Genomic DNA, 24397 nt, shown 5'->3' on the forward strand with positions numbered 1-24397 from the left:
TCATCATCACCTACTGACCAACGTGCCCGTGCCATGAGAATGTGTTCGTTGAAGGGCCAAAGGAATGTTCCAAAGTGACTGATTCAAGAAGGGGGTGGTTGCTGTCGAGAGAAGAGGGCAATCTTTCACTTCAGCAATGTCGCTGATATTATTATCAGAGTCGGTTGTAGTGAGGAGTCCATTTTGTGGGTAGGCATGCTTTTTTTTTTAAGATGCCTGATCTGTAGCAAGATGTGTTATGTAAGCATCCTTTCACAACAGGGACTCTGAAAGTATACGCTTACATTTAAAGGCATTGAGTAGTGACTGTTCGCGACTGTTTTTAACGAGAGTATTATGGGATACACTCTGGTGTGTGTGTGTGTGTGTGTGTGTGTGTGTGTGTGTGTGTGTGTGTGTGTGTGTGTGTGTGTGTGTGTGAATATAATAAACACTTTTTAACACTTAAAATGGGAATTTTGAAATCTCAATTGAAATTGAAATGGAATTTTAAGAGAAGATCGTATTAACAGACAATTCGACATATATACATTTTGTTTTATCATAGACTGCCCCATGTTTCTGATATTCGAAAAAACAATGTTACCCGATAGGTATCTATATCCAAAGTCTATATTAACGTTTTGTAACTTGTTTTCTGCAGACAAATGGAAACTACTGACTCCATAAATTCGTCAAAACGTCTCTCTCTCTCTCTCTCTCTCTCTCTCTCTCTCTCTATATATATATATATATATATATATATATATATATATTATATATATATATATATATATATTATATATATAATATATATACATATATATGTATATATACATGTGTGTGTGTGTGTGTGTGTGTGTGTGTGTGTAGCAGTTGAGGAAGAGAGATCGGGAAAGAGAGCACGCGCACACGCGCGCACGCGTGTGTGTGTTTTATTGGGCTTTTTCAGTCAGAAGTTAATCTCTTACTTTTCTTCCTTCTTACAGCTAGACCTCACATTGAGGAACTCTGATGTCGACGGAATGATCGACTACGTCGAAGTCACACGCTTTAGGTGAGTAGTCCGTTACTCCATTATTCCAGTATTTCAAACTGTGTGAACACGACGTCTTGTATTATTCTTGTCTAAGGGCAGAAATGTCATGCCGTAAAATCCATAGGTACTGTTGGGGTTCGCCATTTCTTTCTTGTACAAAATAGCACCCTTAGTATACCACGCCCTTGGTAAGGTTCGGTTAGTTGTTTGTTTCCACTTCGAGCTTCGGACACGACCGTATTAATTTTTGTTTTTGCCGCCAGTTTAGAACAGGCATGGCCACATAACAAGATCCTGTGGTGTTGATAAAACAGTCCTCCACAGAACTGTTGAGTGAGGAAGACAGAGGGGAAGACATGACAAAAAACAAAAAGAAGAAATAATGATAACAATAAACTAACACGTTTACATAATGGTCGAGGAAACGATCTGCAGATACTATGGCTTTGGCACACAACCCACAGAGATGGAGGCATTTGATGAAAAGTTCTTCCGTGCGGCGCCCAAATGATTCTTCACAGATTTAAGCCCAAAGAAGAAGAAGAAGAAGAAGAAGAACAAGATCGGTCGATTGATTAATTGATTGATTGGTTAATTGATTGAATCTTTAATGGGTAAAGAATAAGGCAGAGTATAGACCTTTTTTTTTACAATTTTAAACAGATGAAATCAAATAAGATAAAAATAACAAAAACGACGGATGAAAATAGTAACTGGAATATTCCATTAATAACAACAAAGCAGTGAGAAAATCAAGAAGAAGGAGATGATGATGATGATGATGATGAAGTAATCGATTGAGTGATATGGGCATTTATATAGCGCCTATCCTCGGTCGGAGACCAAGCTCTAAGCGCTTCACAAACACGGGGTCATTTGCACAACAGGCTGCCTACCTGGGTAGAGCCGACTGACGGCTGCCACTGGGCGCTCATCATTTGTTTCCTGTGTCATTCAATTAGATTTCAAGCACGCACACATGCACCAAGTAATAGGAGTTAGCCCTTAAAAGAGGCGTCCATTGTCCGGAGGATGGGGATGTATCCGTCCGGAAGATGGTATTGTTTATTTGGAAAGGGACTGGTGGACTGGGGCACTTACACTTACAGCCGTCCCGGAGGTCCGTCCGGTCAGGGTGAATGAAACATAATCCGTTTGACGTCAGATTCGGCCGATCCCCCTCCACCGTACGACTCAAACAACTCGTCTGACAGTTCCTTTAGCTAGCAGAAAATATAAACAAATCTTCTTCTCCTTCTTCGTTCGTGGGTTGCAACTCCAACATTCACTCCTATATAGTCGACTGGGCTTTTACGTGCATGAACGTTTTTACCCCGCCGTGTAGGCAGCCATTCTCCGTTTTCGGGGGTGTGCATGCAGGGTATGTTTTTGTTTCCATAACCCACCAAACGCTGACATAGATCTCAGGATCTTTAACGTGCGTATTTGATCTTCTGCGTGCGTATACAAGCGAAGGGGGTTCAGGCACTAGCAGGTCTGCACATACAATTATGTTGACCTGGGAGATCGGAAAAATATCCACCCTTTGCCCACCGCACCAGGCGCCGTTACCGAGATTCGAACCTGGGACCCTCAGATTGAAAGTCCAACGCTTTAACCATTCGTCTATTGCGCCGGTCAAAAAAATGAAAAGCTTTGGTAAAGAATTCTAACAAGCGTTTTACTACCAATGGTTGAGAAGCCAGTTAACTCTTGGGACACTCCTTATCAAAGATTTGAAAATCAACTTTGATATTTCAACACACAATGAAAAAAAAAAGTAATCAATATACTTTTGAGCTTTTGAACCTCAGAACACTCAAACAACTTAAAACACACAGTCAACACATTGTACCAACATTCAACACACGTTGACAGACGACGGAATTTGACAAACATTTACCAAACCTTTTACAAAAGCGTTCTTTATCATCTTCCAAACAGCACAAACATCACATGGGATGTAGAAAAGAAGAAGAAGAAAAAAAGAGGATTATGTCACATGCTGCAAAAGAAATGAAATAAGATAAATTCGCGGGCAATTCTTATTCTGAGTTGGTTTGAAATGCCCAGATCAAATGTGCATTATTTTGTGTGAGCTGTATGTGGCGTTGTTTCATCACGTGTGTGTGTGTGTGTGTGTGTGTGTGTGTGTGTGTGTGTGTGTGTGTGTGTGTGTGTGTGTGTGTGTGTGTGTGTGTGTGTGTGTTTGAATCAAACACAAGTAGTTTTGTATTACAATAATTGGTTGAACCGTGTTCTTGCAGGAACGGGAGCCTGATTACTGACTTCATCGTACATTTTCTACAGAAAGTCATACAAGAAGTTAAGGTGAGCCTTTGTTGTTACAACTTTGTTCTTCGGCCCAAGAGTGATAAATTGCTTGGATCACCAAGTTATTTATTTACAGATTTATTGGCTTGTTCATTATAACGTTTCATGTGATTCTTTTCCAGTGAAAGAGATGATTGCATGGGTGAAGCACCGTCAAAGCAAAACTCATCATTTACGTTCTGGTTGTTTGACAAAAACTTTCATGTTTAGTGACGATCCAGAAAAGACTCGGAAGAGTTTGCCAGGTGACGCTAGGGTTTCACACAGCTTCTGTTGTTGTTTTTTCATGCGTTGTCTGCCGTTTCACATCTACACAGTGTATCTGCAAATTTCTTGGTCATACATGCCATGGTACCATGGGGTTAGGGGGTGCACGGGAGGGGTAGTACCTCTAGAGGGGGGCTTGTCACGCTCTTCCGGGAGTGGTTCATCCTCTATTGGTCCCCACCGGCACCCAGTTCTCACCTATGGGTCCTAGAATCTGCTAGCATGCGGCAGCGCCCAACCCCGGGGCAACGGCTGTGAAAGGCTGGCTAAACTAGGTGACGGTAGCCGACGGGTCTCAAACCCTCGGTGAGTTAGGGCTTGTCTACCCAAGCATGTGGAGACTGGATCCGGCGGACTCTGCGTAAGAAACCTTCATGGTCCAACGGAGAGGAAGGCTGTTGCAGCAGAGCACTGTGGAGTGCTGAGGGCAGGATGAGGCACATAGGACATCCTGGTCATCCACTGCATCCGTTTCTATCTCCAGTCGTCTTGACCTCGTTTTGCCACTGGATACAGATGGTCTCGGACAAGAGAGTGAGGTCGAAGATGCGCAACTCCTCCTCACTATAAACAAAGTCATCGTGCAAGTCATCAGTCATCCTTCATCCCATACCATCATTTTCCCCAAGCCCTGTGGCGACAGGCGAGTGACGAAGCGACAGGTGTGGGTACACTGGCAGTCGTAGCCGCGAACCTGCACACAGGCGGCTCAGGCCATAGGATCGTTTTTCACCGACTGGAGCAGCGGTGGAGATCGGCAGCCCCCTGAACGACTGAGCAGCCCTCTTCAGGACAGCACTGCTCACCTCCATGGCATGAGGAAGGGGCTAGAAAAGGTGTCCTAAACATTGCCTGCTCCACACCACCCAAGTGAGCATACCGCGGCTGACGGGGACCCTACTCAAGTGGTCGACACACAAAGAAAAGAAAGAAGAAAACAAGGAGCACCCCACTGACCATTGCCACATGGAACGTGCGTACGCCCCTGGACAGAGGCGACTCAGACCACAGAGACGCACAGCACTTATTGCGAGTGAACTAGCCAGGTACAACATCGACATCGCTGCCTTAAGTGAGACCAGACTGGCAGAAGAAGGCGAACTCTGTGAGCGAGGCACAGGCTACACCTTCTTTTGGAGTGGTCGCGGACCTGAGGAGAGACGTGAGGCTGGAGTTGGCTTTGCAGTGAAGACAACCCTTGTTGGCAAGCTGGCTGGCCCCCCGAAAGGAGTGAACGATCGCCTGATGACGATGAAACTCCCTTTATGCAACGGGAAGAAGTTTACCACCATTGTCAGCGCCTACGCGCCCACCATGACCAACCCGGATGAGATCAAAGACAAGTTCTACGAGGATCTGAACGCTGTCATCAACACTGTTCCCATCGCAGAAAAGCAGGAAAAGCAGTGCCAGCAAGTCCCCGACAGCCGCCACCATCCCCTGTCCACACTGCGTCAGAACCTTCCGTGCGCGGATTGTCCTGACCAGTCATCTGCGCACCCACAGAGCCCAACCCACCCACCCCCAGGATGACTAGATGGCCCTCGTCGATCCCGACGGACGAACAACACACCATGTCCACATATAAGAAGAATTTTTTTTTTTTAAGTGTTTACAGCAGAATAGTAGGTAGAGAACTGGGGCAGAAGTGTTGCGGTGTATCACATCTCATATCTAACATTCCTCGCCACAAAAACCAATAAAACATCGTTTACTGACTGGTTAATCACTTCTGAAATAGCTTGACGATAAAGATGAAGTTCACGTGACTTTACTTCAAGCAGCCGCACTGACATTGCGCTTTGCTTTCACGGCTCGACAACTTCGAAGTTTGGGTTTGAATCTTATAAGAGGTACACACATGATGATGACATTGATACATATCATTGTTGGGGGTTCCGAGAACTGAATGCGCTTTGTGGTTCAGTGGGCAAATTGGAACCACGCCATGGAATATTATCAACTTGACGGGTAAGTGGATACGTATTTGGATTGTGAAACTGAAATTTCTCGACCAACACTTCGCATGTCTTAGTGTATCTCGGTCTTGGTTAACGCCGGAATATATTATGAAAGGTTTTTTCAAGAAAATGTAGAGCACAGCCCCTTCACATGATATCAAGCCAAAATGAAACAGTGTCTCAAATTCTAGAGCCCTTGGCGCCCCGTTGTTCCTATGACCTCGTTTTGGATTTCTCTGTTACGAGTTTGTATCAAAACTGCCTACCAGTCTCAGCAGATTCATAGGGACTGGCTGTGTTTTGAAGGACGCAGCAGCATGCTCCGTTGTGGAGACTCTCATTTAGACTGGCTCCACGAATGCGTAGTTATTGTACGTGGCTTGGCAGGTGTCTTGTGTATGTTAAATCAGAACGGGCACAGCTAAACAAAGCCAAAATGATTCGGAAGTACTGCGTGGTGATGTCTTCCAGGTGGCCTCATGGCGACGTAACATTGAAAGCTTTCTGTGGACTGCTGGCGTTGGGACTTCCACAAATTGAGTGTCTGATCCTGGGTGTGCCTGTGCAGTGAGCAACAGAGCGGGCGACCTGAGATTAATGCGTCTAAAAGAGCACTGCAGACTTCAGACTTTACGCGGAAGACTCACACAGAAGATGGGGCAGTACAACAGTACGAACAATGGCCGTGCCTGATAAATATTTCTGGAAGTTTCGGGCCTCTGTTCCTCAGCGTTGGTTGCCCTGTCCAGTAGCCTGTTCGATTTATAGTAAAAACAAATTTAAGAAATTAAATAACGCAATCCTGATTTTGTTTTATGAGTATTGATGAATGTCGACAACGACAGCAAACCTAACCTTGTCAGTTATTCTTTCAAAACAGTAGGCTATGGGCCGTGAATCAGTGCTGCCTGTTTTTGCGGCAGTTGGTTAAAAAAGTAGTTTTGTTCATGACGCTTATTTCCCCCTGATGTTGCACCATTGCTGTGTCAATAAAAATTACTGGTCACTGGCACGTTAGTGCAAGTTCACGACCGCTGTAAGTCGTTATCTTACTTCGCCTCCTTTATTTCGGCATCTATGCGCAGGGTTACAAATTCACGAATTCTGAATACGGCGATTGAATACGTGAACTGAATATGGAAATAATGGTATCTACTTTTAATGACGCATTTTACATTGTTTTGCTTGCTATATCACAAACCTTTATCATTACAGAAATTGGTAAAAGAACCGGAACGATTTCAAGAAGCCATCATTGGAGGAACAAGAAAGCTGAAGGAAAACAACCAGACCGCTTTCATCGTGGACATTCAGGCCATATCAGTCACCGTCAAGTTCGTTACTACCACTTCTACCAGTGCTGCGCCCACCACCACAACCACCACCGCTACCACCACTACTACCACCACTACTACCGAACCCACCACTACCACTGCCGAACCCACCACTACCACCGTCGAACCCACCACTACCGAACCCACCACTACCACCGCCGAACCCACCACTACCACTGCCGAACCCACCACTACCACCACTATCACTGCCGAACCCACCACTACCACCACCGTCACCACCACTACCACTGCCGAACCCACAACTACCACCACTACCACTGCAGAACCCACTACTATCACCACTACCACTGCCGAACCCACTACGACCACCACTACCGCTGCTGAACTTACTACTACCACCACTACCATTGCCGAACCCATTACTACCACCACCACCCCATCCACCACCAGCACCACCCCACCTGCTACCACTGCCGGTACTTCCACTACCACTGCTGACACCACCACCATCCTTTCCGTCTCCTCCACCCCTTCCACTACCAGTGCTGACACCACCACCACCACCCTTTCCGCCTCCTCCACCCCTTCCACTACCAGTGCTGACACCACCACCACCTTTTCCACCTCCACCACCCCTTCCACCACCATCCCACCAGCCGCTACTACCGAACCCACCTCTACCATCACCACCCCTTCCACCACCATCACCACCACCACCACCACCACCACCTCCCCCTCCTCCTCCGCTGCCCAGCCAAACAGAACAACATCAGCTGCACCTCCTGTCACCACCACTACTTCCAGTGACGACCTCACGACAGTCCTGACAAGTCTGGCATCAACCACGCCAGGTGCTGAAGACGACGGAGACGGTAAGACATCGACTGCTGTCATGTTGTTTGATTTTCTTCATTTTATTCTACTTTATTTTGTTTCTGTTTTATTCTATTCTATTTATTTCCTTTTGTTTTATTTTATTTCACTTTATCTTATTTTGTTTTATTTCATCATGTCTTCTTGAATGGAGCACAGTGAAAAAATCTTTAAGTCTTGAGGCGGCGATTTTAGATTGATGTGCTGAAGTCACATTTCTTCCAGCCTGAATAGCTTACAGAACTAGTACTTGAATGTGGGAGGAATGGGATGGTGGGGGGATGGGGGGTCGGGTGCAGATGGTGGATTTGTTGGTTAGATATCAATGATAATTTGCAGGCAGTCTGGGACATATTATTGTCGAAAATGTACATCGTATTGTGCCGAGGTAGTCAATAACAGTGGATGCATCCGAAGTTAAGTCACAAGTACCCCGCTCTCTGTCTGCTTGTCCACCTGTCTGTCTGTTTGTCTATTTCTTTCTGTCTCTTTCTGTTTCCTTCTCTGTCTGTCTGTCTCTAGGTCTCTTGTCTCTGTCTGTTTCTGTCTCTCTGAACTCTTTGCGACATTCTGGAGTTCCTGAGTTCTCTCTGTATGTCTGTCTGTTGTTTCTCTCTCTCTCTCTCTCTCTCTCTCTCTCTCTCTCTCTCTCTCTCTCTCTCTCTCTCTCTCTCTCTCTTTCTTATCTGTCTGTCTCTTCTCCTTCTTCTTCTCCCCGTCCCTTCCAGTCACTTGTGTGAAGCAGAACGGAAGCACTGATTTCCCACACTGTGCACGTGCTCTCTGTGGTGGTTTCAGACCCCGTGATGACAGGCAGTCTGACCCTGGAGGACACAGTGTGGCGGACAGAGCTGTACAACACCAGCAGTGTTGAGTTCCAGCAGCTGGCTCAGTCTGTGGAATCAGAGGTAGGCCAGAAAGAGAGGGGAGTCTGTTTATTGTGCTATCATATGGTGTTGAAATGGTTACTTGCGTCAGTTCCTCTGTGTGTGTGTGTGTGTGTGCATGGCGACGAGAGAGAGGGGGAGGCAATATTAGATCGTTTTGTCAGATCACTATTGATCAGATTCTCTCATACACGAATACATTACAACGCATACCTGTTTACCAGTACGATTTTGGCGTAATGTGTACGCCGTTTTGAACTGGAGTACGCATGTACGCGAAAATAGATTTCAGTACGACTTTTGAGGCAAGAAAAAACTGTGGGCCAACCAGAGTTCTGGTCTACAAGAACAAAGTGGAGTGTTTTGACGCTGCTTCCGTGGCGACAGGTTCTCTGGACGAAAGTGAAAAGTTCATTGCTAGAGTCTGCCTGTCGGTGTTACATGATAGCCTGCAGGCCTGTCTGTTGCAACAGCACATCATAATGACATGAGGGAACGTTACATTATGCATAATGAAAATGTCACAGAGCGACGACGCAATTCTTCTGACAAAGTTTACCGACTTATAGGCCTGCTATCAGCACATAACACAGGCAGTCGGCTTACAGAGATGCAGTGAGACGCTGACCTTTAGGGACACACACACCACATATACACACACACGGAGGAGGCTATTTCGCCGCAGGCAGATAGGTAAATTCGGAGACTGCCCTGTAAGTGGAGTTTGACGTAATCCTATTGGTTGTGCCCTTAAGGTCAAGCTGTTTCTTTAGGGGTCATTTTGGTAGAATGTTTATTTTATTTGTTTTTCTTTTCTTTTCTTTTTTTCTTGGGGGGTGAGGGTTATTTGTGCTTTGTTCTTCTTTCAGGGTTGTAGTTGTTGTTCATGGGTTCGTTTGTTGTTATGAGAGGATTGTGGTTGTATGGTTTGTAGGGCTGTTTGTTTGTTGTGATGTGGTGGTTGTGTGCCCATTTGATGCCTCACAGCTAATTATACTGACCACACGAACCACACAGGCAGCGCCGTGGATGACATTCCAAAACGAGACTGTTGGGCTCAATATTTTGATAAGTTGTTTGTCTGTGCACACGGTGTTCAGGGATAGATTTCTACTTATCCGTGAACCGATTTACGTCGGATTGGTCGCAGATGAAAGTGCTCAACTCAGCCTTTCCAGTGAATATGAGATGAAGTGTTGATCATTAAAGATGAATTCGTAATCTTGATTTAAGTCACATAGCATTTTTAACTTGTTCGTAGCTGAAAATCGCTAATTGTGTTAATTGAGTTTAATATAGGCAAACACAAATAGCATAATCTTAAAGAAGGAATTCTGCCAGTATATAAAACTTGTAGTTTTCTGATCCGATGAAACGGATGATTACTTAAGTAGTGGGTGTCAGAAACACAGATTTCAATTGGGTCAAGCAGGCCAGAAATGCCAGATGTGTGAAGCGGTGATTGTCGTTCTGTCCACAATGATAATCTGCTTTGTATCTTGTAAATAAATGTCTGGTTGTTTTCTTTCCGCACATCATATCAGTAGGCTTGTGGCTTGTCAACAAGCGATCACAGAAAAATGATATAAGATTAAAGAATGCAGCATTAAAATGTGACGAAGAACTAAAATGACGTAACCTTCAGCTTCAAACCAGTTTGGCCCACAAAAAATAAAAAATAAAATCTAAATAAGATTCTAACTGATGCATACGTGTGCAAGCACAACAGACATACCCTGGCTGTGAATGATACACAGATTTAGTTTAATAAATGTTTGGAGCATTTGTATAGGATTGGGTTTCAATTTATTTTTTAACTTGATGACGTTGCGTCTGTATTAATGCGCGAGTTAAAACCAACAGGTCAATTGCGAAATGTTGTCTGCTACAACATGCGCCGTGATGTGTATGAAAAGGAACCAAAGTGCACTTGGCCACACACAAAAATCTCTATCGTTAGCAAATGGGCAGTAACGGGGAAACGGGGTCGGGTAGAGAGAGGGGATGTTTGCTCCTTCGTGCTTTTAATGTTACGTTGTGTTTAAGAACAATCAGTGGTATTACATACTCGAGAGGGAATCGTCAATCGTAAAATGTAAAGGAAAGTGATGATTATAGTTACAAGATACAAGAATACTTTATTACCTCTGAAAGAGAAAGTGTTGACATGTTTGCTGAATGAAAGACGATATAAAAAAAAAAAAAAAAGAAACAAGAGAGGCAAGGCCTTCAAGACTTTTTTTTTTTTTTAATGTAATCGTTAAAATGTGTTCTGTATTTGTTATTACAAAGCTTCGGGTTACAAGAAAAAGAAAAAAGAAAAAAAAAAAGTCCTAACGGCAGACTCGAACCCAGCGTGTTCGGGGGAGAAGAAACTGTCTTACCCATTACACTATCGTGGCTACTTAACTGACTTTCAAAAACAAAATACTTAAATATGCTTTTTTAAAGGGCGATAAATCCGTATTGCGGTATTGCCAGTGAGGACGCTGTTTAAATCATATTATTCTGGTGTATCTTGGGCATTCAAAAAGTCTTTAAGGGCAATTACAAATTCTTTTTAAGTCTGCGGTAAAGGAGACGTGGCTATCGCTGCAATGACACTGCAACATTTATCCGTTTTCTCTGGATCTAGATAGATGTCCAAGTTTAGTTACACCCGGTTGACACGGTCGATTCAATTTTCTCTTTTATGTTCATTCTAGTTTTATAGTTTTCAAGTTGATGTGAAAATTGAGTATTTTTGTTAAACTAATAACATGTAGAGCCAAGTACAAGTACTTCTAAACGTTGTATGAAGTGAAAAGGGCTTCATTTTGAGAAAAATCAAGACTGGAAATTTTTGCGTTCCATCAATTCAAGGGTATTAACTCTCATGGTTTATTATTTTCAACTGTGAATTCGGACTGATTCTATGGATATTTTTATGGCAGTTTGGGGCATAATCCAGTAAGTGACGAGGCGTTCACAAATCTTTCTCTGAAGAAATATTTAACGGTCTCCTTCTTCAACTTTCCATCACATGTTATCGTGTATTGTCGCCCGGATTGAATATAGGATTGATCGGGCAGGTCAACAACTTGAAACAAAATGGCATTGTTCGCGTTCGCGAAGAATATGAGCAGGCGCTTTGAATACGCATAAATATGTGTACGCAGTTGATTTTTGCCCATGACCTTCAGGGCTCAGCCAATAGATCTATAAAGTCCACTCGTGGTATTGATTTTAGTATTTTCCGAAAAAGACCACTTGGGCGAATGAACATAGTGAAAGCCCTGTACACTGAGAGTACAACACATAGGCCTAAGCTTTTTTATGTATTGAGTATAATTTTAAAATGTAATGTTTAAGATGAGAAAGATCAGTTTAAAGCAGATTAGCCCCCTAGCATTAATTACAGATTAATTTCCCTTTTTTACTATCTGCACCAAAGACATGCAAAATAAATATAACTTCCATGCTTAGCAAAAAAAGTTCCTGTTTGAACAAAAATTGATAAAAATGACTGCTCTTGTTGTTGTGTCAGAATATCAGCTCAAAGTGCCAAGTTTAGAGAATAAAAAAAAATATAAATATAACAGTAAATTTGGTTTGCATATCTTCTTCTTCTTCTTCTTCTTCTTCTGCGTTCGCGGGCTGCAACTCCCACGTTCGCTCGTACGCACACGAGTGGGCTTTTACGTGTATGACCGTTTTTACCCCGCCATGTAGGCAGCCATACTCCGTTTTCGGGGGTGGTTTGCATATAATTTTGCTTCTTTTTTTATTTTTTTGTGCCCATCCCAGAGGTGCAATATTGTTTTCATGTGGTATGCTCATCATTGCCAATAGAACAACAGAGAAGAGAATAAAACTCCTACTCAAAACAATACTCTACTTATTCATTGTTCAGGTGGCATCGTACATGAATCTCAGTGATGCCGGGCCCGTATTCAACCATGCCAAGATGACAGCAGCATAGTAAGTATTTCAGCGTGAATGTGCGTGCGTTTGTGTGTGTGTGTGTGTGTGTGATATGCTTCCTTTAAAATAGTATATCTGACTTTATTTATAATTTGTTCCCATTAGCTTTAACTTTATTGATTTATTGTATCCCCTCAGTTCAGATAATTATTGTGTAAAGGAATACATATCGTCTGATGTTCATTCCGTATTTTGTGTACTCATGCATCAGCGATATCCCTGACCAGTTTCATACCAGTTTCTAACCACATGATTATTCCCACCCCCACCCCCCACACACATCCCTCCACCCCACCACAGTCCAGGCAGTGTGGTGGTGGAGATGAACTTCTTCCTGAGGCCCAGGTCTTCTCTGGAGGATGTCAACCAGCTGGCAGTCCATGATTTGCTGTTCATGGACTCTGGGTCTGCCATGCTCACCTACTTCCAGCAGGGGCGTCAGCGCTTCCAGGAGAACAACGTCCCCGCTCTTAGCTTCTCCAGACCTGACTTCAGGCCATACAAGGGTACATGCTGTTCTTTTGGAGAAGTGTTTCTTAATGTATATGATATGGGCACTTAAAGTTCATGCGTGCGTGCATGTGTGTGTGTAAGCGTGCGTGCATGCGTGTGTGTGAGTTTGTGTATGTGTGTGTGTGTGTGTGTGTGTGTGTGATTGGAAGAGAAGGGGCTAGTCAGACACATTTATAATATCAACATCCACTTCAAGAAATATTATAATGACACAATATGGAAAAAATGAAATCTGGGAATAAAGATACTGCTAAAATACAATGGATGGAAACGGGGATTTGTTCCGAATTAGGCCTAAGATCAATGTTTTCGAAAATAATCTAAGAATGATGACTTATCAAGCAACACTTCCAAAAGACCTGTTTTCCGCGGAAACCATCACTTCTAGATGACCTGTTGGCCATGTAGAACAACCCTTCAGAAAACCCACTGACACGTGCAACCAACACTTCCAGAAGTCCTATTATCTACAGTGACTGTCCTTCACAAAAGATATGTTTTCCATGGAAACCAGTACTCACAGAGGATCTATTACTCATAGAAACCAACACCCATGTGATATGTTATCCATAGAAACCAACATTCACAGAAGATCTGTAATCCATAGAAACCAACATTCACAGAAGATCTGTAATCCATAGTAACCAACACTCACAGTAGATCTGTAATCCTTAGAAACCAATATTCACCTAAGATATGTTTCCATAGAAACCAACACAAACAGAAAATCTGTTACCCATAGATACCAATACTCACAGAATATCTGTCTGTAAAAACGGTCAAAGAGATCTCCAATCTACATAAACCAACACTGAAAGATCTGTTATTCATAGAAGATTTGTTATTCATAGAAACCAACACTCACAGATCAGTTATCCACAGAAAGCAACACACACATAAGAAATACAGGAAAATCCAGCAGAAGACAATGTTGGCTATAGAAACCAACAATGTCAGAAGACAACTAAGCCAGGGAAGCATTGACAACGTGTCGTAAGCTGCGATCTGTTCCAGCCTTTCACCCAGCATCCAACATTACCATTATGTAATAATGCGATGAACAAGGCCATGGTCTATGTTCAGCAGTCTGCACTTGGTGATCAGGAAACAGGCCACGTGACATGAACGTAGCCCCTTGCCTGTGGCACGCACTGCTTTCTTTGTTGTGTGACATGCTCCAGAACAGCATGGTCAGCGTGTTTTTTTGTTGTTTTTTTTCTTCCCTGCTGTTAGGAATACAGTAACTTAAACTATACAATTACCATGTTGTCTGATATGCAGGTGCTTGTCCTGACTGGGCAGAAGTGCAGAAAGTCATGTCTCGGAGTTGTTCAATGACCTACATCCAGCTGATGAAAGCTGACAATCAACACGATGCTTGCTTGTGAGTATGACAGATGGGCTCAGATCAAACTTTCATAACCACTTACGTCTGAGCCCCCCAAACCCTCACCCTGTGTGTGTGTGTGTGTGAGTGTGTGTGTGTGTGTGTGTGTGTGTGTGTGAGGCCCGTGTACCTTTACCGTTCACCAGTTTTAGATCAACTCTGATTACATATTTCCAGATTTGAATAGTTCACAATTGGTAGTCCCAGTTTCTCTGCATCTGGCATGAATACTTAGAACGAGCTCCCTCTTTGCTTTGTCAAAACCTTAGAACCCGCCTCCTTCCAGACCAGTTTTCCTTTTGTTCAAGCTCAGAGATCTATTCTTTCGCCCATTTTCTTGATGTAATTATAAGTTTTTCATCTTTTTTTCTTTTTTTACTTTTACTACTGTTAGTATTATATGTGCATGTGAATTGTATGCAATAGCTTTCATTTGTTATCTCCACAAGATTCAGAGCTATGAAAATACAATTTTAATCATTTCTATTATTTCTGGATCAGGATGATGTTTCATTGCAATACAAGAAGTGTTCAATAAGACTCGATAAAGAGTTAACATGTTTTACCTGACTGGTTCAGCTTTATTGAGTCCGAAATGTTTTTGCATGCCCTCTACATTTTCTGTACAGTAAGATACTTGTCAAGGAGTACAGAGTCTTCTGTATATTGTGACTGACCAAACTGTAACGGTGCATTATTATCTTCAGACTCTACGCCAACACGATCAAGTGTGCTGCTTTGATTCTGCACACCCAGAACCGGAGCTGCAGTGTGAGTCAGATCCACCAAAGGACACATCAGGATCAGAGTTTTGTACATCAGCAGGCGAAAGGAATAGACGTGCGACGCGTCTGCCCAGGTAAGACTGAAGTCTGGACTGGTTTTTGTTGTTGTTGCTCAAACAGCTGTGATATCTTGTCTTCCTGTCTGTTCAACCTCAGTGACATGTGCCATTTATCAGCCAGCATCTCAGTTGTTTCTTCTGTCCGGCTAATGGTTCGGTTCTGTGGCAAGACTGTCACTTAAATCACTTGAGATTACGAAAAGTATCGTGCGACAGAAGTCCTTTGGCTCAGTCTGAAAAAGTGTGCTTTAGATTTTTTCTTAAATTTCTTGAATGTCTTAAGAGTAGAAATAAGAACGGAAATGCATCTCAATTCCAGGTAAAGCATATCAGTCTGATTAAACCATCAGAGAGATGTGGCAGAAAGAAAAAAAAAAGACGACAGTGCAGAGAATTACATGAGTGTGGTAGATGTTGTGAGTATTTGGGCAAATGTGAGGACAGTTGTTTTTGTCAGATAGAGAGTGAGGGAGAGGGTGTATATAGCTGCTTTATATGCATGCCGTTGACTTAAATATAGGCCTCATTATGATTAATCGTTGTCGTTGTCATCGTTGTGAGCGGCAGCATGATGTTTGTTAATTCTATAAATGTGATGTTACAGAATCCAGTTTCAAATTCCCAGTGGAACTGGGCAGCACTGCGATGTGTAAAAATCCAGAAATCCTCGTCTTCATCGCCCAGTATGTTCCCATGGGCCACACCACCACGTTTCCACCTTCTTGGACCTCATCCATCCCCCATCACACCTCAACGTTTACACCACCTTTGTGGTCATCTTTTCCCCATTCCAGCACCATGTCTCCACCCCCTGGGTGGCCCTCCTTCCCTGAACACTCTCAAGGTAGTGACCACACGTGGTTTCCCTCCTCCCCTGGACACTCTCAAGGTAGTGACCACACATGGTTTCCCTCCTCCCCTGGACACTCTCAAGGTGGTGACCACACTCAGCGGCCCTCCTCCCCTGGACACTCTCAAGGTGGTGACCACACTCAGCGGCCCTCCTCCCCTGGACACTCTCAAGGTGGTGACCACACTCAGCGGCCCTCCTCCCCTGGACACTCTCAAGATGGCGACCAATGGCATGATGACTATCCTCCTAACCCCTGCACGTGAGTTCATATCAATGCAGTCCATGCACATGATTTGTTTCTGACTTATGTTATGGAATTGATTGCACTCGAAACAAAACCAAAATTTTGAAAAATGCTTTTAAAAAAAAGAAGGCAGTTTTAATAACAGGAAAATTGGAAAGGGTAGGAATGAAAGTCGGGGAGGGCCGTTTAAAATTTCAGTTTTGACTGCATGTTCAATAAAAGAAAGAAATATACAGGCACATGCACTCACACACACATGCTTGCATGCATGCACGCATACTTCGTGTGTGTACCCTTGCCACAATCTCACGCCTCTTCAAAATCATATCCCTCCAATATAAGTGATTTTTTTTTTTTTGGTTTTTTTTTTGGGGGGGGGGGGGGGGGGGGGGGGGGCAGGGGGGGGCGTTTTTTTTTTTGGGGGGGGGGGGGGGGGTTTGGGGGGCGGGGGGTTGTCATTATGTGCATTTACAGACATTGATAGTATTCTTCCGCTGGCAAAAATAAAAGGCAGCAGACTCCATTCTGTGATATGTTCGCTCTTCACGAGCCATCATTTTCGAAGATGATTCTACATTAATACCATACGACCAAACTTTAATGCTTAGATGTTTTTTTCATGTGTGTCTTTTGTTCTGATTTCCAGAGCTTCCATCAAGAGGACTAGCCACGTCTTGTCAGTTCTGAAATCTGTGGGTGTACAGTGTGACTCTCAGAATGTGTCTCATATTTTGACAAACCAGAACTACTCTGCTTCATCGGACATGTTCAAGGAATCTAGGCAATGTCTTGGTATGTGCTTATTCAGTGTGTTCAGCTTGTATCATGCCAGTGCTTGTTTCTGTGTGTGCAATTTGCAGAAATGATGTTTAACATCTGTGGCCTTGCTGGTACATCATATATGCTTTATTTCAGTCAACTCAGTATCAAAAAGCAAACAAAACCTATTTACTTCTTTTAGGAGCAGGTGAAACATAGCTGGAAAAAGGCATTCATGAAACCAGCAGCGCAGTGTTTGTTCTTGAAATTATGCAAATTCAGGCAGTTAATAGATGTAGAGCCCGATTCTGAGAGGCCTGACAAATGGCGCTTGTATATAAATGAATCCACTACAACAATGCACTAGAATTGCTTAATTATACAATTAAGATGATGGAGATAAAGATCTTTGTTGATTACTTTGGGGTTTAAGTGATATCATGTCACTCTTTTTTCCCCATTTATACCACGTGAAATAGAAGAAGCTCTGTTAGTCTCTCATTTTTATCAAACATCTTATTAATTGCTTCTGGGATTTGCATGCATGGTATATGGTGAATATGCTTCATTTGATTTGACATTTAGCATGATTGAGGTGAACATAGTTTCAAATTAGTATTTTTAGGTTTGTTGTTTAAGTTTTGTAGAGTTTGTTTCTACAGGAAACGCCCAGTTTAAGAATGCACAACCACAGAAGTGATCAATACCAACGCCACACATAAACACAAAATGTATTTGCATTAAATGATGACCATTTGTAGTTTTCTGTCCAAGTTGTCCATAATAGTTTTGAAAGTTCTCTTAGCATTAATGTGTTTTTATTTCACTAATACTTATTGGTATTTTTATATAAGAGCTGAAAACCTCTTCGAAAAACTATGGTGAAACATCACTAATTCATGACGTTTTGACAAAGACATCTGTGGCAGTTTCCTCTTTGGTGTGCACGGTGTGTCCGGTTCTGCCAATCGCCTCCACTTTAGTATTTCTGGTGCCGATGTTTTGCTATGAGGTTCGTTCTTCACGGTATCACACGGTGCAACTGAATCTTGGGGATAAACTGGATCACGTTTGAGCATGCAAGAACACAATAGGAAATGTTTGCCGTGCATCTGACGGGCGCAGTAACCAAATGGTTAAAGTGTTAGACTTTCAATATAAGGGTCCTGGGTTCTAATCTCGGTAATGGCGCCTGGTGGGTAAAGGGCAGAGATTTTTCCAGTCTCCCAGGTCAACATAATTATGTGCAGACCTGCTAGTCCCTGAACCCCCTTCGTGTGTACACGCAAGCAGAAGATCAAATATGCACGTTAAAGATTTTGTAATCCATGTCAGCGTTCATTGTGTTGTGGAAACAAGAACATACCCAGCATGCACACCCACTGAAAACGGAGTATGGCTGGGTAAAAACGGTCATACACGTAAAAGCCCACTCGTGTACATATGAGTGAACGTGGGAGTTGCAGTCCACGAAGGAAGAAGAATTTTGCCGTGCATCCAAACTTCCTCCACGTTGCAAAGGAAAAAAAAAGGAAAGAAAAAAACAACAACAAACAAACCAGATGGTCTACTGTCTGTGTGTAGGACGATCCATCTCTGTCTGTCTGTCTGTCTGTCTGTCTGTCTCTCTCTCTCTCTCTCTCTCTCTCTCTCTCTCTCTCTGTCTCTCTCTTCTCTCTCTCTCCTAGTGACATGAGGTGACCACTGTGACTATAACCCATGATATCAACCCCAGTTTTACTCTTATCAGAATCATCATATTAAATTGAAAACATGAGGGCTGAACCTCTATCTATCCAAATAGCTCCCACCCTTTTCGTTGTACTGAGATCAGTGTCTTGAGTCCGTTGACAGATAACGACACAAAGTGGTCAGTGGCAAACAGGTGGTAGGGAGGCTGCCTTTAAGTGGACAAGATGTGATTCATTTGCAGAGTACACCGGGAGACTGTCCCATGGACCAGACAAGTGCTACAACCTAACTGACCAGCACGTACTGGACTCTTGTGGTCAGTACATCGGATACTTCTATTCTCCAGAAATGATCCCGGTCAGCCAGGTCTGTGAGTAAGTATACTGGCTTGCACAGCAATGATCGTGTTTTGGCCTTTTGTTTTCTTTTCTTTCTTTTTGGCTATAGTTTTTTTTAACTGTTTTTATATTGAACAGAAACCAAACTAGAATATATAAAAATACTTACTCACATCTGAGAAACCATACATTTTGTCTGAACATAGTTTTGACAAAACCATTCGTCAAATTTTACAAGAGTCTTTGCAAAGTATTGTTGTTCTTTGTGTCTGTCAACTAGGTTTATGACTACTACACTGTTTCAGATTTCCAAATGCTTTAGCATAGTGACCCAATGGTAGTGTCATAAAATCGTAACTCAGATTTGAGCTAGTTTACATTTTCTTTTCTTTTTTTTTTACAAATATACGTAAACACCATCTCAGTGTTCTTGAATAAAGAACGATTAATCCTTGGGCCACAGCTCAAGAAATTCACGATGTTTTATTGCTTGGCAGTAATTTTTGAACTGTTTGTTCTGTGATTACGTTTGAAACTTGATTAAAGGTGATGGTGTTGTCTGAACGACCAGAATTGCAGAGCAGTTCATTCAGTGCGTCAGTAAGGCAAGTGGGTGCACTGACGGGGAGACCAGACGAGCCTTCATCGAGCACCTGTCCTTCGTCATCACGATGAAGAAGATCTTGCACGTGGACATCATGCCCGGCACTAATGATCAGATGATACGTCGGATCCTCTCCTGTGACCAGTCTGGAGGTGAACAGGGTTTTGTTTGTTCTGTGTTTCATTTTATGTTTGAATTCTTTAATAATTGTATGTGGGAGTGTGGGTGTCTGTTTAGAGATGCACAGAATATGTCACTTACGCATCAACAGTTATTCACTTTGTGACTTCCTCTGCTTAATCTTAGCATGTAAAGAGGCCTCCTTTTTTGACTCACTTGTGTAAACAAAGTGAGTCTATGTTTTAACTCGGTGTTCGGTTGTCTGTGTATGTGTGTGTGTGTGTGTGTCTGTGTGTCCGTGGTAAACTTTAACATTGCCATTTTCTCTACAAATACTTTGTCAGTTGACACCAAATTAGGCATAAAAATAGGAAAAATTCAGTTCTTTCCAGTCATCTTGTTTAAAACAATATTGCCCCTCTGGGATGGGCACAAAAAAATAATAAATGAAGCCTAATTATATGCAAACTGCATTTACTGTTATATTTATATTTTTTGTATTCTCTAAGCTTGGCACTTTGATCTGACATTCTGACCCAACAACAAGAGCAGTCATTATTATCATTTTTTGTTCAAACAGGAACTTCTTTTGCTAAGCATGGAAGTTTTATTTATTTTGCAAACGTTTTGGTGCAGAGTGTAAAAAAGGGAAATTACTCTGTGATTAATGCTAGGGGACTTAATTTGCTTTAAACTGATCTTTCTCATCTTAAACATTACATTTTGAAATTATGCTCAATACATAAAAAGCTTGGATTTTTTTTTAAAGTGTATCACAAGTGAGTCTTGAAGGCCTTGCCTCTCTTGTTGTTGTTTGTTTTATCATTTCAGTGATTTTCACATTGTAGTATGTAAGGTCTCCTTAGCACTTCATGGGTTTTACTTCAGACTTTTCCTTGTCTTAGATGGACTGCCTTCCCTGGCTATCGAGCTCCATCTGCCCACATGTGACAGGTAGCACAGGGTTACATGGTACCTGTGGCAGGTAGAGACCTGACCTGACCACATAAAGACCTTACATACTTCTTTAGTAGGTCTGCTCATGGCAACCACATGTTTGGAATAAAAAGAAATGTTCTAATTCTGTAATGGGCAGGCGTTTATGCAAGTATCTCATATTGTAATCGTAATGTCGTTATACACCATTATGAATGAAATAGGTAATGCTTGGATCTCAACCATTAAAGCATTTGAATGTTTTCATCAATACAAATAGGGTCCATACGAATTGCTGTATGTAAACCCAGAGGTAATTAAAGTGGATAGATTAAGATTATACAAATGTAATACACAAACTTCAAAAGTGAATGTTCCATTTGTTTTTGTTTTTTTAATCAAGAATGCTTTATTTTGTAATTTCAGTGCTGTTGGGTACAAACATATATTGTTTTTTTTGGTTGCAAACACATCACAAATATGCATTGGTTATTGCTTTGCTTATCAGACTTGGTGGTTTGAGATGACTCAGTCTCTTATTTATTGCTAACAAAGCTTCTCTTGTTACACAGGAAGTGGGCCACCGGTTGAATGTCCAAAGTGGACTGATCTGTGGAGCAAGGTGTACTGGGACTGTGCTGATTCTATCAGAGAAGTAAAGATGGCTTCTACCCTGGAATCAGTATGCCAGTGAGTGGACACCTTTCTTTGAAACCCACTGAAGATATTTCTGTTTATCATTGACGGTTTGTCTTGGACCTTTTCTACATTTCATGCTATTTCAGCTTTCTGCCTTGTGTAAAACAACAAACTACTACTGGTACTCTTGGTGAGACAAGGGCACATAACTTCAAAACATAGTGCTTTGCACTTCCTATCAATTTGCGTATAAGTAAAGAAAGACATCAAAGTGTCAAGGTGTCACCAAGGTTACGCATATCAGGTATTGGATTTAGTGATGTCTGTTTCACTTATTTGGTTTTGTATTGACTTTCATATGTTTGGTTTAGTAATACCTACACTGGATAATATGACACTTGTTTCAGATATTTGGTTTGGAAATGCCCGTTTCAGTTATTGGGCTTGGAAATACGTTTCACCCATTGTTCTTGTCAATTTGTATTTCAGATACTGGGTTTGGTAATACGAATTTCAGTTACTGGATAGTGATAAATGTTGTTTCAGTAATTGACTTTGGTAATGTGCGTTTCAGTGATTGGGCTTAATAATGCTTGTTTTGCTTATTGTGCTTGGTGATGACTTTGCATCCATTTTGCTGGCAAATGTGTGTTTCAGCCACTACATAAACGCCCTGAAGTGCGCTGCCTTCATCGCCAAAGTGAAGAGTTACGGCCATTGTGATGTTGAGGATGTGAGGGCAGTAGCAGTCAATGACACCTGGGTCTTCACTGATCAGATCATGGGCTACAATGCCACTGAACAGTGCAAACGTGAGAAGATTTCTGTGTTTATCCAGAATTTAAAAAAAATTGGTAATACACAGAACAGTAAAATGCCTAGACATAACACTCTCGCAAACGCGTACACTTCAAGATAATTATCGCCAGTGGGGAAGGAGGAACTGTGTGCATTCTCTCTCTCTCTCTCTCTCTCTCTCTCTCTCTCTCTCTCTCTCTCTGTATTTTTGTGTGTGCGTGCGTGCGCGTGCGCACGCCTGCGCGCACGCCTGTGTGTGTGTGTGTGTGTGTGTGTAATAAATGTTTCTAAGTTAATTTGTGACAGCTTGGTCATTTCAGTGCTGTATCTAAATTCAGCCTGTCTCTCTGACAAGGCTGTGTGAAATATTATACTGTATTTAAAGCACGAATAACATGTTTGCTGAATTAGCGAAATTGGATTATTTTTCAACACGCAAAATTATCCAGTTATTCCAGTGTGGTGGATCTCCAAGATGTAGATATTTATGTCCTGAAAACCTGAAAACAATGAATTTCTTTGGAGAGTGTTCCTCGTTTTCTAATGTTTCACATAGTTTACACATGTAATTTGTATTATTCATAAACGTTATTTTCAATCATGAGATGATCAGTGAGATTGAAAGAGAATGTTCAAATCTGTATTTAGACCCTGTTGTTGATGTGTTGTTATGTCGTTGTGTTACTTCATTCAATCGTATTTACTAACAGACGTTGGATATAAGATTGTATTCCCATTCCACTTCAGACAAAAATCACCACTACGCTAGCAGAGAGGTATGTGGCTTTTCTGAGTTTCCTGTGTACATTATTTCATCATGGGGTAACTAAAATGCTCGGATCCTTCTCACTGTCATTGTTTTGTATTTCCGGTCTGCAGACAAGGACATAGACCTCATCGCTGATCTGAACAAGACACCCCCTTGTGAGTCACCAGATGCATTGAAGTACATTGCTGAGTACGTCTGCAAAGGGCCCATACCTGGTACTACTTCCTCACCGCACCCTGGTTAGTAGCACCCAGAAAATGATGACATCAAACCGTGGGCCAGCCTCCATGATAACTGAACTGTAGTGAAAATCCAAAAGCAAACAGAGTTCTTGAAATAAATGGTAGTCTGTGTTTGTACTGTATTGCTACGTTGTGGTATGATGTGCCGGGCTAGAGTTGGCAGGACTGTTTTGTGTTTATCTGTGTTGAACTGTATTGTATTCAGTTGCAGTGTCTTGTCTTACTGCATTGTATGACTGTCATAATGCTACAGTTAAACGATATGACGGGTGCGGTAGTCATATGGTTAAAGTGCTGGCTTCTCGCCCGAGTTTCCGGAGTTTGATCCCCGTCGTGCCTGGTGGGTTAAGGGTAGAGATCTTTTCGATCTCTCACGTCAGCATGTGTACAATGCCTGAACCCCCTTCGTGCATATACACACAGAGAAGATCAAAATAATGATACACACGTTAAAGAATCTGAAATCCATGTCAGCGTTTGGTGGAAAGAAAATACCCAGCGTGTACAGCCCCGAAAATGGGGTATGTCTGCCTTCAAGGTGGGGTAAAAACTGTCATACATGTAAAATGTTACATGTCTGTATGAGTGTGTGTGTGGCTGAAACCTGATTGAATGGCACAGGAAACGAATGATGAGCGATAGTGGTGGCTGTTAGTTGGCTCTACCCTGGTGGGTAGCCTGTTGTGAAAATCAATCGTGTTTGTAAAGCGCTTAGAGCTTGGTGTACAATAGATACTGCTGTACACGTATCCACTTCATCATCATTATCATATCTGTGTTTCTACAGAACAACAATGATAGATGTATGGTATAAAGATAAACCTTTCAACACTATGTTAAATAATGTTAAGTGGCACCAACTATTGAAAAAAGGCTTTTTTTCCAGGTGAGTAAGTTTCGCATTACACCTGGTAACTGTCAGATTTAGTTTGGAATTTGAAAAACAGGTAAAGGAAGTTGAGCAAATGATATTCTTCGCCGTATTTCTATTGTTTCTACTGCTGCCACTGCTGCTACTGTTGCTACATGGATCATTGGCCTGGTGGTAATGCACTCTACTT

The 24397-nt window shown here is 42.3% G+C and overlaps 1 protein-coding gene across 4 annotated transcripts in view; it reads left to right on the forward strand.

Annotated features, from left to right (window-relative positions):
• LOC143300741 (uncharacterized) overlaps positions 1 to 24397 on the forward strand; it is a 105167-nt gene that overhangs the window by 20153 nt on the left and 60617 nt on the right. For 2 of the 4 annotated variants that reach the window (XM_076614638.1, XM_076614648.1), the window contains exons 7-21: positions 969 to 1036; positions 3286 to 3349; positions 6796 to 7747; positions 8547 to 8656; positions 12528 to 12595; positions 12899 to 13104; positions 14393 to 14495; positions 15206 to 15357; positions 15947 to 16454; positions 17086 to 17231; positions 19132 to 19264; positions 19800 to 19984; positions 21461 to 21578; positions 22185 to 22339; positions 23205 to 23333. In XM_076614638.1, the coding sequence (XP_076470753.1) occupies positions 969 to 1036; positions 3286 to 3349; positions 6796 to 7747; positions 8547 to 8656; positions 12528 to 12595; positions 12899 to 13104; positions 14393 to 14495; positions 15206 to 15357; positions 15947 to 16454; positions 17086 to 17231; positions 19132 to 19264; positions 19800 to 19984; positions 21461 to 21578; positions 22185 to 22339; positions 23205 to 23333 (3097 nt within the window). The remainder of the gene's footprint in view (positions 1 to 968; positions 1037 to 3285; positions 3350 to 6795; positions 7748 to 8546; positions 8657 to 12527; positions 12596 to 12898; positions 13105 to 14392; positions 14496 to 15205; positions 15358 to 15946; positions 16455 to 17085; positions 17232 to 19131; positions 19265 to 19799; positions 19985 to 21460; positions 21579 to 22184; positions 22340 to 23204; positions 23334 to 24397) is intronic. The other 2 variants (XM_076614657.1, XM_076614666.1) reach the window with 2 other exon arrangements.

The sequence above is a fragment of the Babylonia areolata genome, chromosome 2 (assembly GCF_041734735.1).
Source record: "Babylonia areolata isolate BAREFJ2019XMU chromosome 2, ASM4173473v1, whole genome shotgun sequence".
In the NCBI taxonomy this organism is placed as follows: domain Eukaryota; kingdom Metazoa; phylum Mollusca; class Gastropoda; order Neogastropoda; family Buccinidae; genus Babylonia; species Babylonia areolata.